Here is a 21,868-nt window from a genome sequence, read left to right on the forward strand (position 1 = left end):
GAGAAAGGTAATGAGGGCGATCCTTTAGCTGTTACCCTTCACTCTGCAGTCTTTTAATTAGGGCGCTGATTTTTTAAAGGTACTGCTACTTAGCAAACCTGGGAAACAAAGTCCATCCATCTGTATAAAGCATATCTTGAGTAATAACAATGTCTGGCGAGTTGATCATTACAGGTAAAAACTCTGATAGTGTGAAACCCCAAAAAGAAACCTTGAAACTAGTTCATGATCAGCAGCAGAGGTTTCAGCCTACATGCGAGACAAGCATGCCTTCCTCAAGGTGAATAACAAGAATTATGAGCTGGATCTTTCAGGGGCAATCCATCTGAGGTCAGGCAATTAGAAAACCCAGTTATCATCGCTCATGTAACTAAAAGGGTTCAGACCATCAGGCTGTCCGAGTCAAATTACCATGTCAATGTATGTTAATCTTTAGGTTTTCTTTGCCATGTTTAAACTGGATTCAGCCACCCCAAATCTTCATTATCCAAGCCTTTTTATTCTCCCTTTCATATAGAAGACCACTGAATGGCCTGTCATCTTATGCAACGTAAACCTTAAATGTTCGGTCTGTCTAAAGCCTTGGTTTAATACATTTGGTAAAATCATTTCTGCATAGAAATTCTCTCCAATTTCCACGAAGCCCCTATGGAAATCAAGAGAGAAAGCTTTAAAGAAATACTGTAGTTCACCCAAAAATAGAAATTCATAGTTTAAAATCACCCTTGTGTCATTCCAAACCAGAAGGCCTTTTTCTTTCATGGAACATAAAAGGTGAATTTTTGAAGAATATTTGGGCCACTCTTGAAAATAATGAAAGGGAATGGGGCTATAAAGGTCAAAAATGATAAAAGTATCATAAATGTCTATAAGACTGAGATATAAAGTCATTATTCACTGAAAATCTGAAAGATCTGCCACCTGCATTGGTGTGTTCAAACTAGCCATGTCTGATTCATGACAAAAAAAAAAATTATTATTTAGGGTGCCTTCACACCTGCCTCATTTAGTTGGGTTGAATCGCACTAGAGTTCGTTTTCCCTCTTGGTGCGGTTCGTTTGGGCAGGTGAGAAAGCAGCAATCGCACTCGGGAGCGCACCAAAAGCGGACCAAACAAGCGTACCAAGACCTCCTTGAAGAGGTGGTCTCGGCACGCTTTCAAACGAACCCTGGAGCGGTTTGTTTGTGGTGAGAACGCAATCCGACCTCAAACAGACCCAACTGCAAAAAGAACTGCACATTTTTGGACTAAACCAGCTGCGCTGTGCATTATGGGATGAGGAAGTGTTTGTTGACAGTTTGCAGTTTAGCATGGCAGGTCGCGGACAAACGTGGGGTTGTGAGGAGGTACGGAGCCTCATAGAAATTTGTAATAATAATGTAATAGCTGTGTGCGGTCTGCTGCATTTTACTCCTGTCTTTGTTTACTTCCGGGAGCACCGTTGGAATTTTCCCGCACGCTCTTTCTGACCAATCGAAAAGCAGTTTAGGGAATGCGTCCAAAGATAAGCCAACAAGTGAAGCGAATGTTGTCACGTGACTGAATTTTGGTTCGTTTCAGCTGGTTCGGACCAGAGTGCAGTGTGGTGTGAAAAGGAACCAAAACGGCTAAAAATAGCTACAATGTATAATTTTTTGCCTTTGGTCCGGACCAAATGAACCGAACTACAGATGTGAAAGCACCCTTAGAGTCTTTTTGCCCATGGAATTACTGATCTGGTCCACAAATGTGATCTGTTTTGCACACAAAGCTATCATATGAGCCAGCAGACTAGTATGGACCACTTTTTTGATTACTCTCTTGCACCTTTTTTGAAGCTTGAAAGATTCAGCCCCCATTTATTGTACATTTTTTTTCAAAATATCTTCTTTTGTGTTTCAAAGAAGAAACAAAGTTATACAGTTCAACAACAATTGAATTTTTGAGTGAACTATCCATTTAAGATTTGTAAATTTCTATCACGGAATCTGCTTCGAGCTGTGAATAGTGGATATCTGACAAAGAAATATGCCCTACACACCCCAGAGATGCTAATTCAAACTGGCAATTTTGATAGGCAACCATCTAATCAGGTGAAACCATTCATTAAGGTAATTAATTACTTTGATAGAGCCATCGGGAGATGAATATAATAACAACAGAGCCAGCTTTTCAAACTAATGTGGACAGCCTGGTCCCAGGTGCTGTTTTTCTCTTTAATTGAGGGTGAAAGACCATAAAGAGTCTCACTTTAACATTTCCAATTAACCCTGTGTGCTGGTACAGGGTCACATGCATCGTACAGACCTCCCGCCTACTGCTCTCAAAAAGTGTGACTTAAAGATTATTTTATTCATTAATGAAGGGGAGAAAGGGGACAAGCAGACCAGACAGAAGCAAGCCTTCAAAATGGAATCGTATTGTATTTACTATTATTTACAATTCTTTAAAATTCTAATTATGTTATCATTTATTCACTCATGCTGTTCCAAACCTGTTTGACTTGTTCTGTGGAGCACAAAAGAAGATATTTTGAAGAATGCCGGAAACCAAACAGTTTTGGTGTCCATTGACTTCCACTGTGCAGACAAAAAAAAAGAAAAAAGACTTTTCTAAAAAATCTGTTCCACAGAAGAAATAAAGCTATACCATTTTGAAACCACATGAGGGTGAGTAAATGATGAAAACACTACGGCAAAAAAAACTACAAAACCATACAGAAACTTGAATATCAATATAAAGAGTCACTGGCGCAGTAACCAGCAACACTAGAACATGGAACACCCTAGCAACTACCAAGCAGCTCCCTAGCAACCAGACAACACAATATCAAAGTAAAAAAAAGCATAGTGGGCTTTTTAAAAAGATTAAATCCACCTTATAAAGCTACCTGAAAAAAAGAAATTAACAAATACTAAAGATTTTTGACAAGCATTCCTATATTAATTTACCTCGGAACAAAGTAAAGTGGAAATATAATGAAAAAGGACAGATTTGCTCATTTCTGCTTGTACTTTTCCTACTTAACAGGTCTGTTTAACTCCCAACTGAGCCCTGCCTTTCCACCTGTTTTTAACATGTTTATCATTAATTACTGGAACAGATTCAAACGTCTGTAGTGTAAATGCAGCTCTATGCATTACCCAGATGGTGCAGTCACTTTCAGGGTAGTGAAAGTAACTGCACAACATTAAAATTCACACAAAATTAAATTAGCTTTAAGAATTATTCCACTTCACCGCTCTGGGATTGTGCATAACAATATTAAAAACACCTTGCCTGTGGCAAACCCAACACAAAACGGGGCCATGAATTAGCACAATGAATTAAAACCTCCATTTAATATAATTTCCTCTTATTTGTATTGCTATTACCCCAGATGCAGGGACGCAAGCAATCAAAGTAATGGAACATTACAATTGAATCTAAAAGTCAAGTACGGTCCCTGTCTTCAGCGTGTAAAGTTACGGTCATAAAATGCAATCCAAAAGATTTAGATAGATGTTTCGGTGAAGGTGGTGTGACATATTTCTCCACCCATTTAAAATCACGGCGCTGAACTCCAATGTGATGAACTCTCAGCGAGAGATAATGCTCCGCTCACCTCTAACATCTCCCTCCATTAGTGCGTAATGAAATGCATGGTTTGAAAGCGCAGCCATTAGACAGAAGAACGTATACCCCCACTCTCGCAAACCCCCGACGACACCAGGTCAAAAGAGGCGGAGCCACGTGCTCCATTGTGTTGATTAATAAGACCAATAGTCATCCAGAACATAACGTCCCACTCGAGAGGAACTAACAAGAAACATGCTGTTTTATAAGGAGTCTCTCCATGAGAAAATTGAGATTTTAATGCAATCGTAATCTCCAACATTTGCATCTTTAGTAAAAATAGAAGATATGTCAGCATTATCTCGCTTCTGCAGCATGTGTGTCTAATTCAGTGAATCAACGGCAGGGTTAAGAAAGGTTCAGCCAGCACAATAGACTAACACCAAGCCATTACTCTGCTTTGCCCATGGCGACTAGCTAGTTTTCATTGGCAATGGCTCAGAACAGCCAAACTACAGACCATTTACAATGAGGGACAACACATTACGCCCAGAATACCCATAATGTTGCAGGTTCTAGATTTTTATGAAAGCAATAAAAAGTCTCAGAATTGAAATGTCACTCTGCGACTGATCAAAAGTTTAAATCTAAGTTTTATGAGGCTTATCATAAATAAATAAGACGGTCAACCAACAGACACAGAGACTCTTTTAAAACAACACTATCTGTATCGACTTAGCAAGACTATTTTCTGAAAGAAATTAATAGTTTTATTCTGCACGGACAAATTAAATTGGTTACAATGTTACAAAATATTTATATTTCAAAAATATTATGTTCTTTTGAACTTTCTATCCATCAAAGAATCCTGAAAAATGTATCAAGGTTTCCACAAAAAAAATTAAGCAGCAATATTGTATCAGCTTCGCCATCACAAGAATAAATTACATTTTAAAACAAATTAAAACAATTATTGCAAATTGTAATATTTCATAATATTCCTGTTTTCACATTAGACCAAAATAAAAACACAAACCAACCTCAAACTTTTGATTGTTAGTGTATGCCCTAAATATTTTCTAAATATAAGAAAAACTGTCATTTATATCAGTGAACGTGACAAAAAAAAAGTTACTTATGAAAGAATAAAAGACAAACAACTGCCCGTATTACCAATAACAACAGAGCAAGCCTGATGAAATGAAGGAAATTATGTGGCATTCTCGATAATTGCCATAATACTTCTCATTATAGCTCTCAGCCTCATCCATGCTGTTTTTTGTTCCAGAAAATGAACATGTGGGGCCCAACATAAATGAGACCAACACCACACGGTCCCCTACATGAAGGCTTCCACACACACACTGCTCTGAATTATGTCTATTTTCAGGGGAGACTCATGAAGAGGCCAATTACCCAGCGCTCCCTTCTCCCTGCCTCCCCATCATCATTCTCAGCGGGAGGAGCGGGCTGGCTGTCAGCCTGACAGAACAGCCTCTCAGCATCCTGGTGTGTCCACAAGTTCCCTGGTCCTCCAAGCACCCCTGCCGGGAGATGAAGGGGGGATAAAAATCCATACCGCCTATTCAGAGCGATGGAGAAAGGGAGAAATGAGGAGAGTTAGTCATAGGACTCATTTCCTAAATGAGCGACAATTACCCAAATTATCTTGACAACCCAACATCAAGCCCAGTACTGAGTCTTTGTGCTCCTGAATCAAAAGGTGGCATTTTGGTAGTTTTCAGGTTCAAAGCACAAAATAAAAGGTGGTATTTTTTGTAAAAGGGCCTGGGTAAAAAATACCACTCAAACCCTCCAACCTAGATGTTAATTTGGGTGCCAAATAAGCTTTGTTTTAAGGAAAAATGCCAGTGATATCTCAACGTGCGTCATTTCTTAAGATAATAATCGGCCTACATTTATATGCATGATCTTAATAAACAAAACTCTTTATTCAGTTGCTAGAAAGACGTTTTTACTCCTCAAAAAAAACTATAATGTGACCAAAAGTTTTTTTGTTTTTATAACAGCATACAACTCTGGCATTGTTTGTTTGACAAGTATGCTCATTTGAGAAAAAAGACATGTTATAGTCATGGTCCCTCAATGCTGTAAATATCCAATAAAAATAAGCAAAACGACCCAACCCACCCAGAAAACGCCAAATGGTTAAATGGTCAAAGTAACAAATTGTTTCATTTTCAAATGGGACTATAAGGTCTGAAATGTTTTGCGGAGCAGTCATTGTGGTTATTATCAGTTTCAGGAAACGACTTTGGCAAATGTTTACTCGTGAATATGGATCCAGGCTCCAAGCTATTGCTCTGCCGTGGCTGAAATGGCTCACTACCCATTCCAGTGAAATCACAAAATGCAGACAACTTTATACCTACTCCTCCTGCTACATTGGTTTATTAAATATAAAAAGTTTACCTACAATATAAGTTTTCACAGAAGAAAAAGTACACTTCAGATGTTACCATACCAAAAGTTACCTTAACATATACAGTGGAAACTGCTAATTATTTAACATCATATGTATTTTTACTCCACAATAAAAGTAATAATCTTTATAGTTTGGGATTCGCCAAACAAAACGACTCCCAGATTTCTAATCAATTTGCCCAAAGCTATGAACATTCCTCTGCTCCACCCTCACTAAACGAACATTTTGCCCAAGCTTAATGGGCTAATTTATATTAACACTAATTAACACGAGTGCTGCATTATTTATGAGGTATACTTTACAAGCAGGACAAAGATATATGGAGGCTTCTTAGGGGAGAAAAAGATGGAAAACTTTGATGCACAGCCAAAAAACGCCACGCTATTATTTACAAATTACCAGCATCATTTTTCCTCGACGGCTGCGGTGCTCGCTAATTAACTGGCGCATACGGAGAGGTGGAGCACTCAGATAGGGCCACAGTTCCAAAAGCATTTCTGTGAAATTACATTTCTAATTTCTTAATTACAGTTATTTTCTTTCTCACACATGGGAGGGATCCAACTCGGGGACACGGATAAACACAGTTAATTTTATGCCTTTTTGTTTTGTTCAAAGCTGAGCCGTTTTCCATGTCACCTGCGTATTTCAAAAACCAAGGTTTCATTCTTTCAAAGCTTTTTGCCACTTGTCAGAATCTTGCTCAGTCAAAATAATGAATATGAGTGTAAGGTTCAAATGGGCATGTTGTAGCCCTCTCATCAAAACAGCACTAGAAAACCTGCCTCTGTGTATTTTAAATATATATTTTAATAATAGGGACCTTTGAGTTACACACAAGACAATTCTTCTGAATGTTTTGGCATTTTCTCCAGTGGTATTGGGGGAACTCTAAGGAAATATGTGAAATGAAATAAAATACAGTAAAATTTGTTAAACAGAGCTGAAACCAGCGTTTATAATCACTGATATAATATTATTATTTTTTTAAATAAATCAAATTAGATTATTTTTTCCACTTAAATTGTATAGTTTTAGTCATTTTGTTTTGTGTTTGTGTCAATTAATTAGTTTTTTTTTTGGGGGGGGGGTTATATATGTCCATTTGTAGTTTTTATACATTTTTAGTTTCAGTTTATTACGTTTTACTTATATTAATACAAGTTAAACTAAAAAAAAAAAAAAAAAAAGGTAAAATATTATTTTTAATATAAATTTTATTGGATTTCATTTTATGTTTATTTTAATTTAAGTAACATTTATCTTTTAATAACCCTGGCTGAAACTACCACATGCTCGCTGATAAAACATGATTAGACTAAACAAGTGTGTAGAATTTTGTAAATGTTGATCGTCCAAATTCTACAGACATCTGAGAGAAAAATATAAGAAAGTATCATGGCATGACCATGTTTTTTTTTTTTTGTACCTTCATGTACTGTGGCACCCTATTTTTTTTTTTTGGAAGGGTAGACTGAAGTGCATTTTCAAAGAAATATTCTTAATTTAAAGAAGCACCCTGGTTTCAGTCGTCACAGTGTAGCATTTCTCCTCGGCCCTTCAAAACTTCTTTGATCTTCTGAAGTGGACAAAGAGATGGAAAGAGCGGTTGCAATGTAGAGTGGATTTGGACTGAGACAAAAGCCTGTGAGAATAAAGCCCTCCTCTCTGTCTGGACGTCTGGCGGACCTCAGACACACACACACTCTGAGCCCTCAAACTCATGCCAGCTCATACTTCTGCTTACAGCGGAGCCCTGGAGTGCTGAGTCCAGTCCAGATCCACTACACCAAATGTCCCACACACTCATCCGCCAGACGCGAGACACTTATCTACGGCCTAAACTCAGAGAATCACTTCCCAAGGTTCAGAAGTGCTGTTGACAAGCATGTCAACACTGCTGGACTGAATTTACAAAAAATGCTGCATTCATAAATCTAACACTATATGTTTAGGAGCTTTTATTTGAGATTTAAATGAAACTTGATCAAGTCACAGTTCTTTTTTTTTTTTCTTTGACAGAGACAGGACAGGAAAGTAAGTAGAAGAAAGTCTGATACAACAGCCACACATTCGACTGCTTTAGTCCAACAACACAGACAGTTCAAAGAAGAGGAGACAAACCACTTGTAAACTGTAATATGCTTAATTAAAGGGATAGTTCACCCAAAAACGAAAGTTAGCCAATGTTTTACTCACCCTCAAAGCATCCTAGGTGTATATAACTTTCTTCTTTCAGATGAATCCAATCGGAGTTAGGCCTATATTAAAAATTATCCTTTATTTTAGGAGGCCTTTATTCACCCTCCGGAGCCGTGTGAGGGATGTTTTATTATGGATGTGCGCGCTTTGACTACTTTTGAACTGTTGAACAATAACACCCACCTTCTCCATTCAAAATAAGGATTTTGCCACAGAGGGATATGTGCTAACTGCTAGGCCATGACACCAACGATCCAGTTACAGTGTTCATCTGGTTTTCATTGATGCATCATTTTACACATTTGCACACATCATAACAACCCGACTCCTGTCAGCGATCACAAAAAGATTTCATAACACACTATTATTGACACAACACTTCATTTAAGATGGCTCCATTTCCTCAAGTCTCAACCCCAGGAAAAGAGAGAGGAGGAATGGGAGGGGGTCTCCTCCATTCATTCCCCTCGCTGCTAGACCGTGACCATATCATACCGGCTCCATTATCAGAGTTCAAGCCCAGAGTAAAGTCACGCTCACGAGTCCCTCCCAAATCGCTCACGTCTGTTTCGCTTGAGCTGATGATAAATGAAAGCCTCAGAACAATAACAACAACATTGGGGAAAAGAGCACAGGGAGCAAAGTCAATACCCATCCACAAGTGCCCTAAACGACCATAAATTAAAAGCTACGGACCACACAGGAGGACAGGATCTCTTCAACAGCGTTTTTCACCCTCGAAGCTTCACAGCCGATTGCTTTTAAGGAATCTTTGAATTTACGGTCGAGGTGAACCCCGCAGTATGACGGGAGGCCTGTGGGAGGAAGATCATGGCTAAATTGACTGGATGAGATGAGATGGCCTCTCCGGTCCAGGCCGGCTGTGCTGTGTTAGCTCCTGCTGGGCCTGGGTTTCAGATGCAATCGCTCCTGCCAGCTCCAGGACCATTATTTTCATCCATCAGCTCCTGCTGAATATTCATCAGCTCGTGCAAGTGGCACGACCAATGGGGCAGTGAGCCTGCTGGGGGTTAATGGCGATTGGATGAGGGGGAGTACGGTAATCAAATCACACAGCTTTTCACGTCTCGGCTTCTATAGAGAGCAGACAGCAGCACTGCTGAGAAGCAAGAATGGCTGTTAATTAATCTTGATTAACCTATTTAATTAGCATTAAGTGAGATTTTAAGGAGGCCTCACTGTAATTGGTTTAAAAGAACAATCCCCATCTAAACCCAACAAAGAGCAGGAAGAGAGTGACGAAACCGGGCTCTCATCTTACGCGTGTTATCTTTTACGCACACGCAATTTCGCTAGCCCTGAAGAGGGCTGATTTGTGGTACTATGGAGTGTTTAATTACTCCAGATGAAGCACACAGACGTTCTAATCCCTCCAAATGTCGGAGATTTTTCCCAGCGTACCATTACCATGGCTACCCACTCATACACACATGCACTGTCGAAGCGCTACCGCCTCGGGCCAAATACATGCAAACCAACTTCTGCACACTACTGATGTCTTTTGTTCAAGACATACCATATAAAAATGATCTAGACCGGCATGCGGCACATCTTTCAACATAAATACAGGGCGCAGATAGCGTGCCATTTAAGGATAAAATAGCTGCTGCTAAGAACTAAATTATCAAAGGATTCTAATGTAACACTCTTAGACATTAACTGATCAATGACTTATTAAACTGATATAGACTGACAAAAAAAGCCGAATTAGATGATTCCAACACAGATCTGTAAATGATAAAGCCATACGATAGAATCTTTTTTTTATTCTTTTTTTTTTTTTTTTTTAACTGTTGCATGATCAGAGCTGGAGGAATTTATTACTATCACGTTCTCATAATCGTAAACAAGCATACACAATTTTTACATATTCCATTACTATTATTATTACTATATAGTTATTATCATTATAGTTTATTATCATTATTATTATTATTATTATAAATTAGCATTAATTGCAAAATTAAACAAGTAAAATTAAATGATGGGAATTCACATTTTTACAAATATGTATTTTATTAATAATATTATGATATATCATTTATTTATTTTGTTTGATTGTTTATTTGTTTTCAACTAATTATTACGATTATATAATTATTAATATAAAACAGTAACTAGTTGTAAATAAATGGCTGGAATACACAATTTTTACAGCATGTTATATTATTAATATTATTATTATTATTACTATGATCATCATCATCATCATCATTATTATTATTATTATAACAAATTAGCATTAAATGCTAATAAATATACACATTTTTTACAAATATTTATTTTATCATTAATATTATGATGTCTTTTATTTTGTTTGTTTGTTTTCAACTACTTACTATTAATATAATTATTAATATTAATAGTAACTAGTTGTAAATAAATAAATGGCTGGAATGCAAAATCTGTACAGCATGTTTTATTATTATTATTAATTATGATGATGATTAATAATAATAATAATAGTAACAACAACAAAAATAAGTATTTAATAAATATTAAGTCAGTCAAATAAATAAACACTTAGTAATACAAAAAATACATATAAAAATATATTTGAACACATTTGGTTAGAAAACATACATTATTTCTTGGCCTCAAATACCTCTTTAATGAAAAGAACATCAAGAACTCTCTTTGGATCGCATTCTTTAAAAGGAAATCAGTTCTGGTCTGTAGGCTATTGATCTGCTCTCATCAGACCAAATGAAGAAACTGATGTACAAGTGCAAGTCAAGTTAAACAGCAGAACACTCCAGTCAAATCAGAAATGCAACAAGGCTCCAGGACCTAAAGACTTCCCACTTAGCTGTAAGTACACAATCACATCCTCACACTCTCTGAAAGCTCAACACAAGTGTAAACAGATTTGCCACAAGACAAATATACAAAGATTTAGACAATGGCAACCTTTCTGGTTTGATGTTCAGTGAGTGAAACTAACAAAAACTGTGAGCGATTTAAACACATGCTAGCCTCAGTAAAGCAGGAGAAGCAGAAGTTGAGAACGCCATAGGCTGATACACATAAGACAAGCCCCTTAAAGCTGGAACACTCCCCTCAGTGCCAGATGAACATTATCAAGGTTTCAGGCAAGACTAGACCGAGACAGTCTCAAACGTATCTTAACACACTCAGACAATGTGAAACAGACTTGAAGATAAAATAATAAAAAATAAAACAGTTAAAGTCTCGCAAACCTGTCAAGACACAGCAAGCTACAAGAGCGTGTGAGTATCAGCAGTACAGCGAGCCGAGAGCGTGTGATTGATTTGAGGCCGGTCAGTCCGTCTGCCTGGCCTCGGTCCGTGATGAATGACTGGAGCTTTTAATTAACCTCCTGCACACACATCAATATTATTCACACACATTACTCCATTTTCCCTGCTCTCCCATTACACCCTAACCTTTAAGATACAGTTTAAGGGCTGTTTTTGAAATACCATGAGAAATTAAATGAAAATACTGTGTAGAAAGTTTAGCGAAAAATCTATAAAGGAGTGTTCTTGCTTTGCCCTTTTTGCTTGGTTTTAATCTTGTTTTTGCTCAAGTGGCTAATGCAGAATGTTTAAATCTGGTTAAGAAGTAACGTCTACACTATAAAAGACCTCTAGAGGGCAGAAAGGAACAAGTGTGCTGCACTACTCGTCGGCCCCAAACCATAAGGCATGGCTGACTCCAGCTGAAATCAAGTCGGCAGCACAGATTCAGATGAATATTCTAACAGCTTTCTCTGTTCATATATTGATGAGTGTGTTGACTAATGTACCATTTTTTGCCTCCAGTTGAATGTGAATCAGAGCTGTGAGCAAATCATTAACACATGCAGGCATCTGTGAGCATGCAAGCGTGCGTGAGAGTGCTGTGGAATATTTCAGAAGAAAAGTCAATCGGAAATCTGAAAACGTTTACAGCTTCGGCACATCTTCACACCAGTCAGACTAAAATAGCAGATTGGTTCTTAAACATGTTTGACTATTTCTTTGTGAGATTTCCAAGACATTTTAAAGAACGTTCGCTTCTTTAGTGATGAACAGAAGTTTAGTTCATCAAAATATTTAAATTGTTCCATCATTTATGTCCTAAACCTGTATGACTTTGTTCAGTGGAACACAAAAGGTGAGTTTTCAAGGAATACCGTAGCCACTCTCTTCTAGTGAATGGGTACTAAGTCTGTCAAGCTCCAAAAATAATAACAACAATAAAAAACATTAGTCTATATGACTTATTATATGACTTCAGAATAGGGCTGTGCGATTGATCGAAATCGCGATTTGAGACGTTGCGATTTGCTAATCGTAAAGCCTGCGATGTGGACGCAATATTACTCTGTTCCAGAGCATATGCATGACTCCCAGCCTTTTTATGGAAACTATAATAATTTCTGTGATGGTTTCTATTGTTTTTGTTTTTCATCAGGGTAATGACACTCATACTGTGCTGCACATTATTGACAATATTGAGAAATATTTAAAATCGCAAATCAAATCGCAATATCTGTCAAATAATAAATAAAAAATGCAATTTGATATTTTCCCCAAATCGCACAGCCCTACTTTAGCAGACTTTGAATATTGCTGTATGGACCACTTTTTGTGGTTTTATGGTGTTTTCGATCCCTTCTGAAGCTTGACAGTCCCTGGTCACCATATGCTGTTATCGAACATGAAACTACATCACTATTCAAAATTTCTCCTTTTGTGTTCAATAGAAGAAAGAAATATTCAAGTACTTAAAGGAATAGTTCACCTTAAAATGAAAATGTGCTTACAATTTACTCAGGTCATCCAAAATGTAGATTAATTTGTTTCTTTATCGGACAAGATTTGGACAAATTTATCATTACATCACTTGCTCTGCAATGGAGCCTCTGCGGTGAATGGGTGCCGTCAGAATAAGAGTTCAAACAGCTGATAAAAACATCACGATAATTCACAAGTAATTGACAAAACTCCTGTCGATCAATTACATCTCGTGACATGAAAAGCTGTGTGTTTGTAATAAATCTATCAATGAGACATTTTTAAACTTCAAACCGTTTTCTAATAGAAAACGTCGTCTTGCCTGAATCAGCAGAGAAATATGCACAGATCAAGCAAAACGTATGTTGGTGGATTCAGATCTGAGAGGATAACAGGGGACAGAGGTTTTCACTGGAGGAAGTTTTATTATGGATTATGGACTCATATTTTATCCAGAGATGACACCTTAATGATGGACTATTCTTACAAACAAGCATATCTCACTTCACAAAACATTATTGTAGTTATGTGGATTACTTGTGCATTATCATGTTTTACTAACTGCTTGGTCATTCTGACGGCACCCATTCACTGCAGAGAATCCACTGATGAGCAAGTAATGCGAAATTTCTCCAATTCTGTTCAGATGAAGAAACAAACTCATCTACAACTTGGATGGCCTGAGGGTGAGTACATTTTCAGCAAATTTTCATTTTTGGTGAACTATTCCTTTAAATACTAGAATATTGAAAATAAGTGATTCAGAGTGTAGTTTAACACTTAGGCCAAAGCAAGCACATCTTATAATGTGCCTTCAGGTTATGTGTGTGTTAGCAGTCGAGTCAGTGGTATGCTAGCTTCATTACAGAAGGAGTGGCACAGTAATTACCAGAATACGGCTTGTGTTTTTGTTGACAGAGGAAGATCTGACACTCTTAAGATGAATGGCACATTCCACAAAAGCAAACACGCACCATATGTGGCAGCTCTGAAAAGCACATACCTGCTTTAAAGTCATTACGTTATATAAATGCTGTTTTGAAAGGACTCCAACGCTGCAGCACTGTAAAAAAAAAATATTTGGAAGGAAAGAAAATCCCACTCCTGGCTTACAAACAGCAAAGGATAATTATTGGATCACCAGGATACAGTAACGCAGGCTGTGACATTTGGGAAGTTGTCACCATGGCAACATCACTACAGTGAGAGCTCATTCCTCATCCCGGTCTGGATTTATGAGTAAATACCCGCTCTAACAGAATAAAGGCACAATAGCAGCAGGGGACTGTGTGCCAGTGTGAGTATGGAAGACATGGGGAGGAGTGAGTTTATGCTTTTATATAAGTGTATGCACATGTGTGTCTCTATGTGAGCGTACATGAAATGCAGTCAATTACGGCACAGAATATTCACACCAATTAATGTTCAATAAAAAACACCACCAATGTTTCCTGTTCGCTACAAAAACTCCACCACTGAATCTACAGAACAACTGGAAAGGAAATCAGACTATTTTACCTGATTTGTGAACCTACTGTCTGAATTGAATGCCTTTTTAATTCATATACTATGAAATAAATGCAAGATTATGTATTTCTATTGTGATATTGTCACTGGCTACACTCCAAAACTAACATACAGAGCAAATAGTGAAGTCTGATTTTATTCTTGAACAGGTTTTTTAATGACTGATTCAAAATAATTAGCTGAAACAGTTTGATGATCTTTCACTTGATTCCCATACTGAATCAATATATTAATAACAAAAAATAATAAAAACTTGCAAGTTCTCTTTTGCATCTTTTTGTGCTTTAAACTGGCTTGAATATTTAAATTGACGAGAATTAAAAAAATAGTGCTGATTAACTTTCGTAATCAATCAGGCCAGTGATTGGGCAATCCTTATTGTGGACCCTTGGTATGTGAGCAGCTTATTATTCTATCCTGCCTGCTCTCTAGAAGTGTGCTTTAAAGAGACAAGTTTCCTGTAATGTACAAGTCAGCAAGCATGATTAATGCATTTGTTTCTTTTTAAACCATTGCTTTAATTAATCTTCAACTGTATTAAATTAGCACATTGAAGCAACAGCCCCAAATTAAAATATGGTACCAAAATAGTACTGTTTTTTTATAGACATAGTTAGGACCAATTATAGAAGATCTAAATGCTGAAACACTGGGCACTATCATCTCCAAGTTAATACTCATAATCTTTAAATCATGACATCTTTCATATGCAAATTTTTTCTCAGAAACTGGCTACATTCCCTGTGGCTAAAGCCTATAAAACACTTCCACGCTTTGATTATAAAGCGATATCCCAGAAATCATCTTGCAACCCATACTGCCTTGTGCCTACACTTCTATTAATTGGTGTGCAGAAATCAAAAGCTTTGCATCTGATGTCTGAGAGAATTCAATTAAGAGGCAAATGCCCTTTTGTGTTATCGAGACAGCTCAATATAATAACCTCAATACAGAGTAAGGACAAACAGAATACCCCGAGGGCTCATTGAAGAGACCACTCTTTCTTCAGAGAGGGTGGTCCAAATGGCCTCCTCTCAAGCAAATGTCAACAATGCACTTTCCATATGAATCCGTGAACCGTATGTTGTGCTGCCATTATAATCAGAGAACGACCATCATGTCCATAAAAAGTTACAAAACATAAAAACAATTTATTATAACCTCCATAAAACATCAACAAATTACTTCACATTCAGTAAAGTATATTTCATATTTTCTACTCTTTCACACCACATATATTTGCCGCATATGGCATTGCAACTTAACCTGTGATTTTTCATATTCATGTGATTTTGTTTTCCATAATTTCTCACATTTTCTCACAACTTCTCAACAAATATTCTCCCATTTGTGAGAGTAAACGTGTTCTGGTGTTCCTTCCTAGGCCGTTCTGTTGCTTTGGAATAAATGACATTACCAACGAATGGCACTATTAGCAATATATCAAATACTGAGAAAAGCCAATGTACCCAAGCTAATGCTTCACAGTTTTATTATTTCATTGCTATTGGAACACCTACACATTGAACAAAGTCAATGAAAACCTTCTATTTGGCAGATTTCTTTATGAGTTAGGTCAGAGTTTCCTGCACCACTACACCACTGAAGCTACAGCACCACAGCAAAAGAAATCATATGTTATTCTAGATGTAAACTTCAAGCCTGAATTAAAGGACTTAAAACCAACACATATTCTATTGTGTCTTCACTGGCTACAGCCAAAAATAAATATACACCGTGATTCTATTCACATAAGAATGACTCTCGTGAAACAGCTACGAGTTTTCGTATTCGTCACAAAGTATTCACTGAGTTCTTGAGTGGATGCTAAATTAAAATCTGATTCAATTTTACTGAACTGTCTGAAAAACATTAAAACATGTTTTTTAGTTAAAACCAATTATAATTTTATAAATTTAGGCGAGTGGAGAAAGAACCCCCTGAACACTGAATTCTATAGGAAACACTGAATTAGGTTTAATGTTTCCTGTAGGCCTTAATGTTTACTTTAGGCCATTGAAGATGCAAATTATACTCTAAGCTACCACCAATGGGCAATTATTGACAAACTATTTTTTTTTTTTTTATGTTTAAAGGTCTATGATTCAGCAATTCACATTATTTATTTATTTTTAAGCTTGACATTTTTCTTTAGATTATGTAACAACACACATCTTGCGGATCTAATATTATTACCCGACTGTTTCCTTGAGCCTTACCTTGTCCTTGTCCTCTACCAGGTCTGTTAGCACATCATCAGGGTCCAGAATTCCCCCGTCACAGTACTCAACATGGTGGGTTCGTACCAGGAAATCTCCCTCCTACAAAACAAAAATGTCAGGGTTGGTAATCAGCAAGAAACTGACCTCAGACTTATCAGTTAACAAGGGTTCCCACAGTGATGTCTAAACTGTAACTATTCTCTAAAAAAAAAAAAAAAAAAAAGCAGTGACTTGACCCTGTCCATCATGCTAACAGTACTCAATGTGTTTGAGCTAACTTTAGAGCAGCGTGTATGAGGACACTGATATACAAGCAGCACAGGACATCTTTCATTGCAGTCTTCCCACACAACTCCTCTACAACCATCTCCTACAGGAGGAGTGCCACAAGTCACTATCATGGGCCCCGTGGACTTTTCTGATTAATGCTGACAAAACAAAGCAGAACACATCAACATCCACAAATCCTTGTGAGCTCACAACTGCTGCCAATCAACTCCCAGAGACCGGAGTGATGTAACTCCAAATCTGAGCTCCAAATGTCAACTTCAGCTTATGCCAAGAAGTGAGGTATAAACAAGGCATCTGCACAACAAATGGCTTAATTCCATCTTGCGCCTGATCTTATGTCATTATATCTCACTTTTTGGCTGCATTCATGGTGCATGCTAATTTAACACAAAGCAAGTGAGAGATGATTGATGTCAGGCAATACAATGTAGCAAAGTAGAGGAAGTAGTAGTGGGAGGTATAGTATGCTTAAACAGTATTTGCCTTGACAGAGTAACAGCAAAACTTCACTGATAGAGTGAACTTTTGATATAAGCATACCCTGTTTATCTTGGCTTTTGTGGGACAGCAGAGCTGTCAGTTCTCACCAGACAAACTGAGACTGTGTGCATGACTCATAAATACACAATTTTCATTTAAAAGCCCAGTCTCTCTGCACTACAGAAAAACAATCAGAAGATTTGACCTTCTCTCAGTACATACTGACATACATGAACTCATTCAAGACCTAGACAAACATGCAATGTTTAACATAAAAAAGATAACAGATAACTACACAAAAGATAACTACACACAAAAGTTTTGGTTTGACTCTACTATGCCAAACCAGATTCAGAGAAAACATCAAACCCATATAAAATCACAACAAACCTTCTTGAGGTTTGAGGTTTTTGAGGTTATTTGTAGTGCTGTCAAACAATTAATTGCAATTAATCGCGTCCAAAATAAGAGTTTTTGTTTGCATAATATATGTGTGTGTTCTGTGTATATTTATTATGTATATATAAATACACACACATACAGTATATATTTTGAAAATATTTACATGTATTTATATGTCCGTATTTATATTCATATAATTTATATTATAAACAAATATATTTAATACATAAACATAAATTTTTTCCGAAATATATACATCCATGTGTGTGTATTTGTACATAATAAAAATAAACAACACACATACATATATTATGTAAAAAAACGTTTATTTTGGATGCGATTAATCGTTTGACAGCACTAGTTATTTTGCAATCATGTCAGCCCTAAATTCACTGAAACTTACCCTCTGATGTTCTGGGACAGACCGATTCTTTGTATTGGCAGGTGAGCGGATATCAGACCTTACAATATGAATTTGGTCCTGTTTAACGTGAGCTGACCAGTGATAAATGTCCACACTTAGAATCAGAATCAGAAAGAGCTTTTATTGCCAAGTATGCTTGCGCATACAAGGAATTTGTTTTAGTGTCATAAGCTTCCAGTTCACAGAGACAACAACGAGACAGACAATAAAAATAAGATAAGAATAAAAAAATACACACATGTAAATATAAATAAACAAAAAATTGAAAAAGAAAAAAATAATTGAAACAATGATTGTATATACAGTTGTGCAATAGATGATAGAATGGGATAGAATAGAAGGAGATACAGGGATGTACAAGGATGGAGGTAGTAGCAAATAAATATAAAGTTATTGTACATTGTTATTGCATAATGGGGGGGGGCATTTAACTGTTCATAAATTGGATTGCCTGGGGAAAGAAACTGTTCTTGTGCCTGGCTGTCCTGGTAATTGTGGCTCTGTAGCACCAGCCAGATGGCAAAAGTTCAAAAAGGGGACGACTTGGATGTGAGGGATCCAGAGTGATTTTTTGAGCCCTTTTCCTCATTCTGGATGTATACAGTTCTTGGAGGGTGGGCAGGGGGGCACCGATAATCCGTTCAGCAGTACGAACCATTCTCTGTAGTCTTCTGATCCCTGATTTTGCAGCTGAGCCAAACCAGACAGTTATTGATGTGCACAGGACAGACTCAGTGACGGCTGAGTAGAACCGTTTCAGCAGCTCCTGTGGCAGGTTAAACTTCCTGAGTTGCGAAGGAAGTACAACCTTTGTTGGGCTTTTTTTTACAATGGAGTTGATGTGAGTGTCCCAATTAAGGTCCTGAGAGATGATGGGTCCCAGGAACTTGAATGTCTCCACTGCAGTCACAGTGCTGTCTATGATGGTGAGTGGGGAGAGTGCAGGGGGGTTTCTCCTGAAGTCCACTATCATCTCCACTGTTTTTAGCGTGTTGAGCTCTAGGTTGTTTAGACTGCACCAGATAGCCAGCTCTTTAACCTCCTGTCTGTAGGCAGACTCGTCACCATCCTGGATGAGGCCGATGAGTGTGGTGTCATCTGCAAACTTCAGGAGCTTGACAGAGGTCTTTAGAGGTGCAGTCGTTGGTGTACAGAGAGAAGAGCAGTGGGGAGAGAACAAAGCCCTGAGGGGCACCAGTGTTGGTGGAGCGGCTGTTTGACATAAATTTCCCCAGTCTCACTAGTTGCTGCCTATCTGTCAGAAAGCTGGTGATAGACTGACAGATAGAGCTAGGGATAGAGAGCTGGGTTAGTTTGGTCTGGAGGGGTGTAGGGATGATGGTGTTGAAGGCCGAACTAAAGTCCACAAACAGGTTCCTCACATAAGTCCCTGATTTGTCCAGGTGTTGCAGGATGTAATGCAGTCCCATGTTGACTGCATCATCCACGGACCTGTTTGCTCGGTAAGTAAACCTGCAGAGGGTCCAGTAAGGGTCCAGTGATGTCCCTCAGATAAGCCAGAACCAGTTTTGACTTCATGACGACAGATGTTAGAGCCACAGGTCTGTAGTCATTAAGACCCATTATCTTGGGTTTCTTTGGAACAGGGATGATGGTGGAGCGTTTGAAGCAGGAAGGGACTTAACACAGCTCCAGTGATCTGTTGAAGATCTGTGTCAAGATGGAGGCCATCTGGTCAGCACAGGTTTTCAAGCAGGTTGGTGTCACACCGTCTGGGCCTGGTGCCTTCCTTCTCTTGTTCCTCCTGAAGACCTGGGGCACATCTTCACTGATATGAAGTACAGGAGTGGGGGAGAGGGGGGTTGCAGGAGGTGTTAATGGTTGTGTAGAGAGATGGTCAGGACGGGTGTGGGCGGTTTCAAATCTACAATAAAACTCCTTCAGATCTTCAGCAAGTTGTTGATTCACCTCAGTGCTGGGGGATGGTGTCCTGTATATGGTGATGGATTTCAGGCCTTTCCACACTGAAGCGGAGTCATTTGAATTTAACTGATCTTCCAGGTTTTTAGCGTAGGTCCTTTTAGCCACTCTAATCTCCTTATTCAGTGTGTTCCTGGCCTGATTGTTCAAGACTCTGTCCCCATTTCAGTAGGCATCCTCTTTGACCTGACGAAGGTGTCTGAGTTTTACTGTAAACCATGGCTTATCATTGTTGAATATTACATAAGTCCTGGTGGGAATGCATATATCCTCGCAGTAACTGATATATGAAGTTGCAGTCTCTGTGAGCTCGTCCAGATTGGTGGCAGCAGCTTCAAAAACACTCCAATCAGTAAGGTCGAGACAGGCTTGTAAAACCCACTCTGTCTCGTTGGTCCATCTCTTTACAGTCCTTACTACAGGTTTAGCAGTTTTAAGTTTTTGCCTGTAAGTTGGAAGATGAACCAGGCAGTGATCAGGGAGCCCCAAAGCTGCCCATAGAACTGAGTGATATGCATTCTTTATTGCTGTGTAGAAGTGATCCAATATATTACTTTCTCTGGTGGGACATGTAACATGCTGTCTGTATTTTGGCTGTTCACGTGAGAGATTTGCTTGGTTAAAGTCCCCAAGAATGATTAAAACAGAGTCTGGGTGTTGTTGTTCTGTGTCTGTGATCAGATCAGCGAGTTTCTGTAGAGCTGAGTTCACGTGCGCTTGCGGTGGAATGTAAATACTCACGAGAATGAACGAGCAAATCTCCCGCAGCGAATAAAAAGGCCTACAGTTGATGAAAAGCGTTTCTAGATCTGAACAGCACATCTTCTTTAACCTGTTAACGTTCACCAGAGCGACCTCGCACTGAACGCTCTTTGTTTGCATGTGTCATTGTTTTCTAATAGAATAAATGAAACGGGACAAAGTTAATCTTGTCAAACTATATATCATTCTGAGGGTCTAAGCCTTAAGCATCGACGACAGATCGCTGTTTTTCGATGGAAAGCTTATAAGGAATGAGTGGCACAAATTTGCTACATTTGTGTAAGCAGTACACATCCAAACACGCAGAATAAAAAAGCAGTACGTACCTTTATCATTGTAATAACGAGCCACAAACGCGTCCACTGCTGAAATCCCAGTTTAGTTAGAGAGGTAAGGGTCCACAGAACAACATCCCAGCGAGCACTTTTAGTCCAGCGAAACAATAACGTTGTAATAAGGATGAATATCCCTTTGTTTACGTTTCATTTCTTCAGAGAGTTATTGTTCGCGTCCGTTATGGAATAAATTACGCTCAAAAACAGCGTCTTGGTGGTAAAAAAACAAAACGATGTTGCAGCATACGGTTTTATAAAAATAATGAGACCGTCTACGGAAAAAAAAGTCTCAGAAAAGCGGAATATAGATTATTTGAATTTGGCGCTCCCTCCTGCCAGCTCTGACGCGGGCTATGACGCTTCTGTCATCTGAGCGGGGCGTAACTTAGCGATCTGCTTTATCCATAAAAACTGTTTTTTTTTTCTTCTACATTTTTTATATATGTGTGTGTGTGTATTGTGTGGGGAATGTGGCCGTGTCTGCATGATTATAATATGTATGGACGGACATCAGCGTGTTTATTAGCGACTCTATGAC

General features: G+C 38.1%; 1 protein-coding gene across 1 annotated transcript in view; it reads right to left on the minus strand.

The window, feature by feature from the left end:
- The window catches only part of LOC306877001 (partitioning defective 3 homolog B-like), a 298,887-nt gene that overhangs the window by 263,561 nt on the left and 13,458 nt on the right, over positions 1 to 21,868 (minus strand). Inside the window, exon 3 of the mRNA XM_079428505.1 lies at positions 16,693 to 16,794. Coding sequence (XP_079284631.1) covers positions 16,693 to 16,794 — 102 coding nt within the window. The remainder of the gene's footprint in view (positions 1 to 16,692; positions 16,795 to 21,868) is intronic.

The sequence above is a fragment of the Barbus barbus genome (assembly GCF_936440315.1).
Source record: "Barbus barbus genome assembly, chromosome: 11".
Lineage (NCBI taxonomy): Eukaryota > Metazoa > Chordata > Actinopteri > Cypriniformes > Cyprinidae > Barbus > Barbus barbus.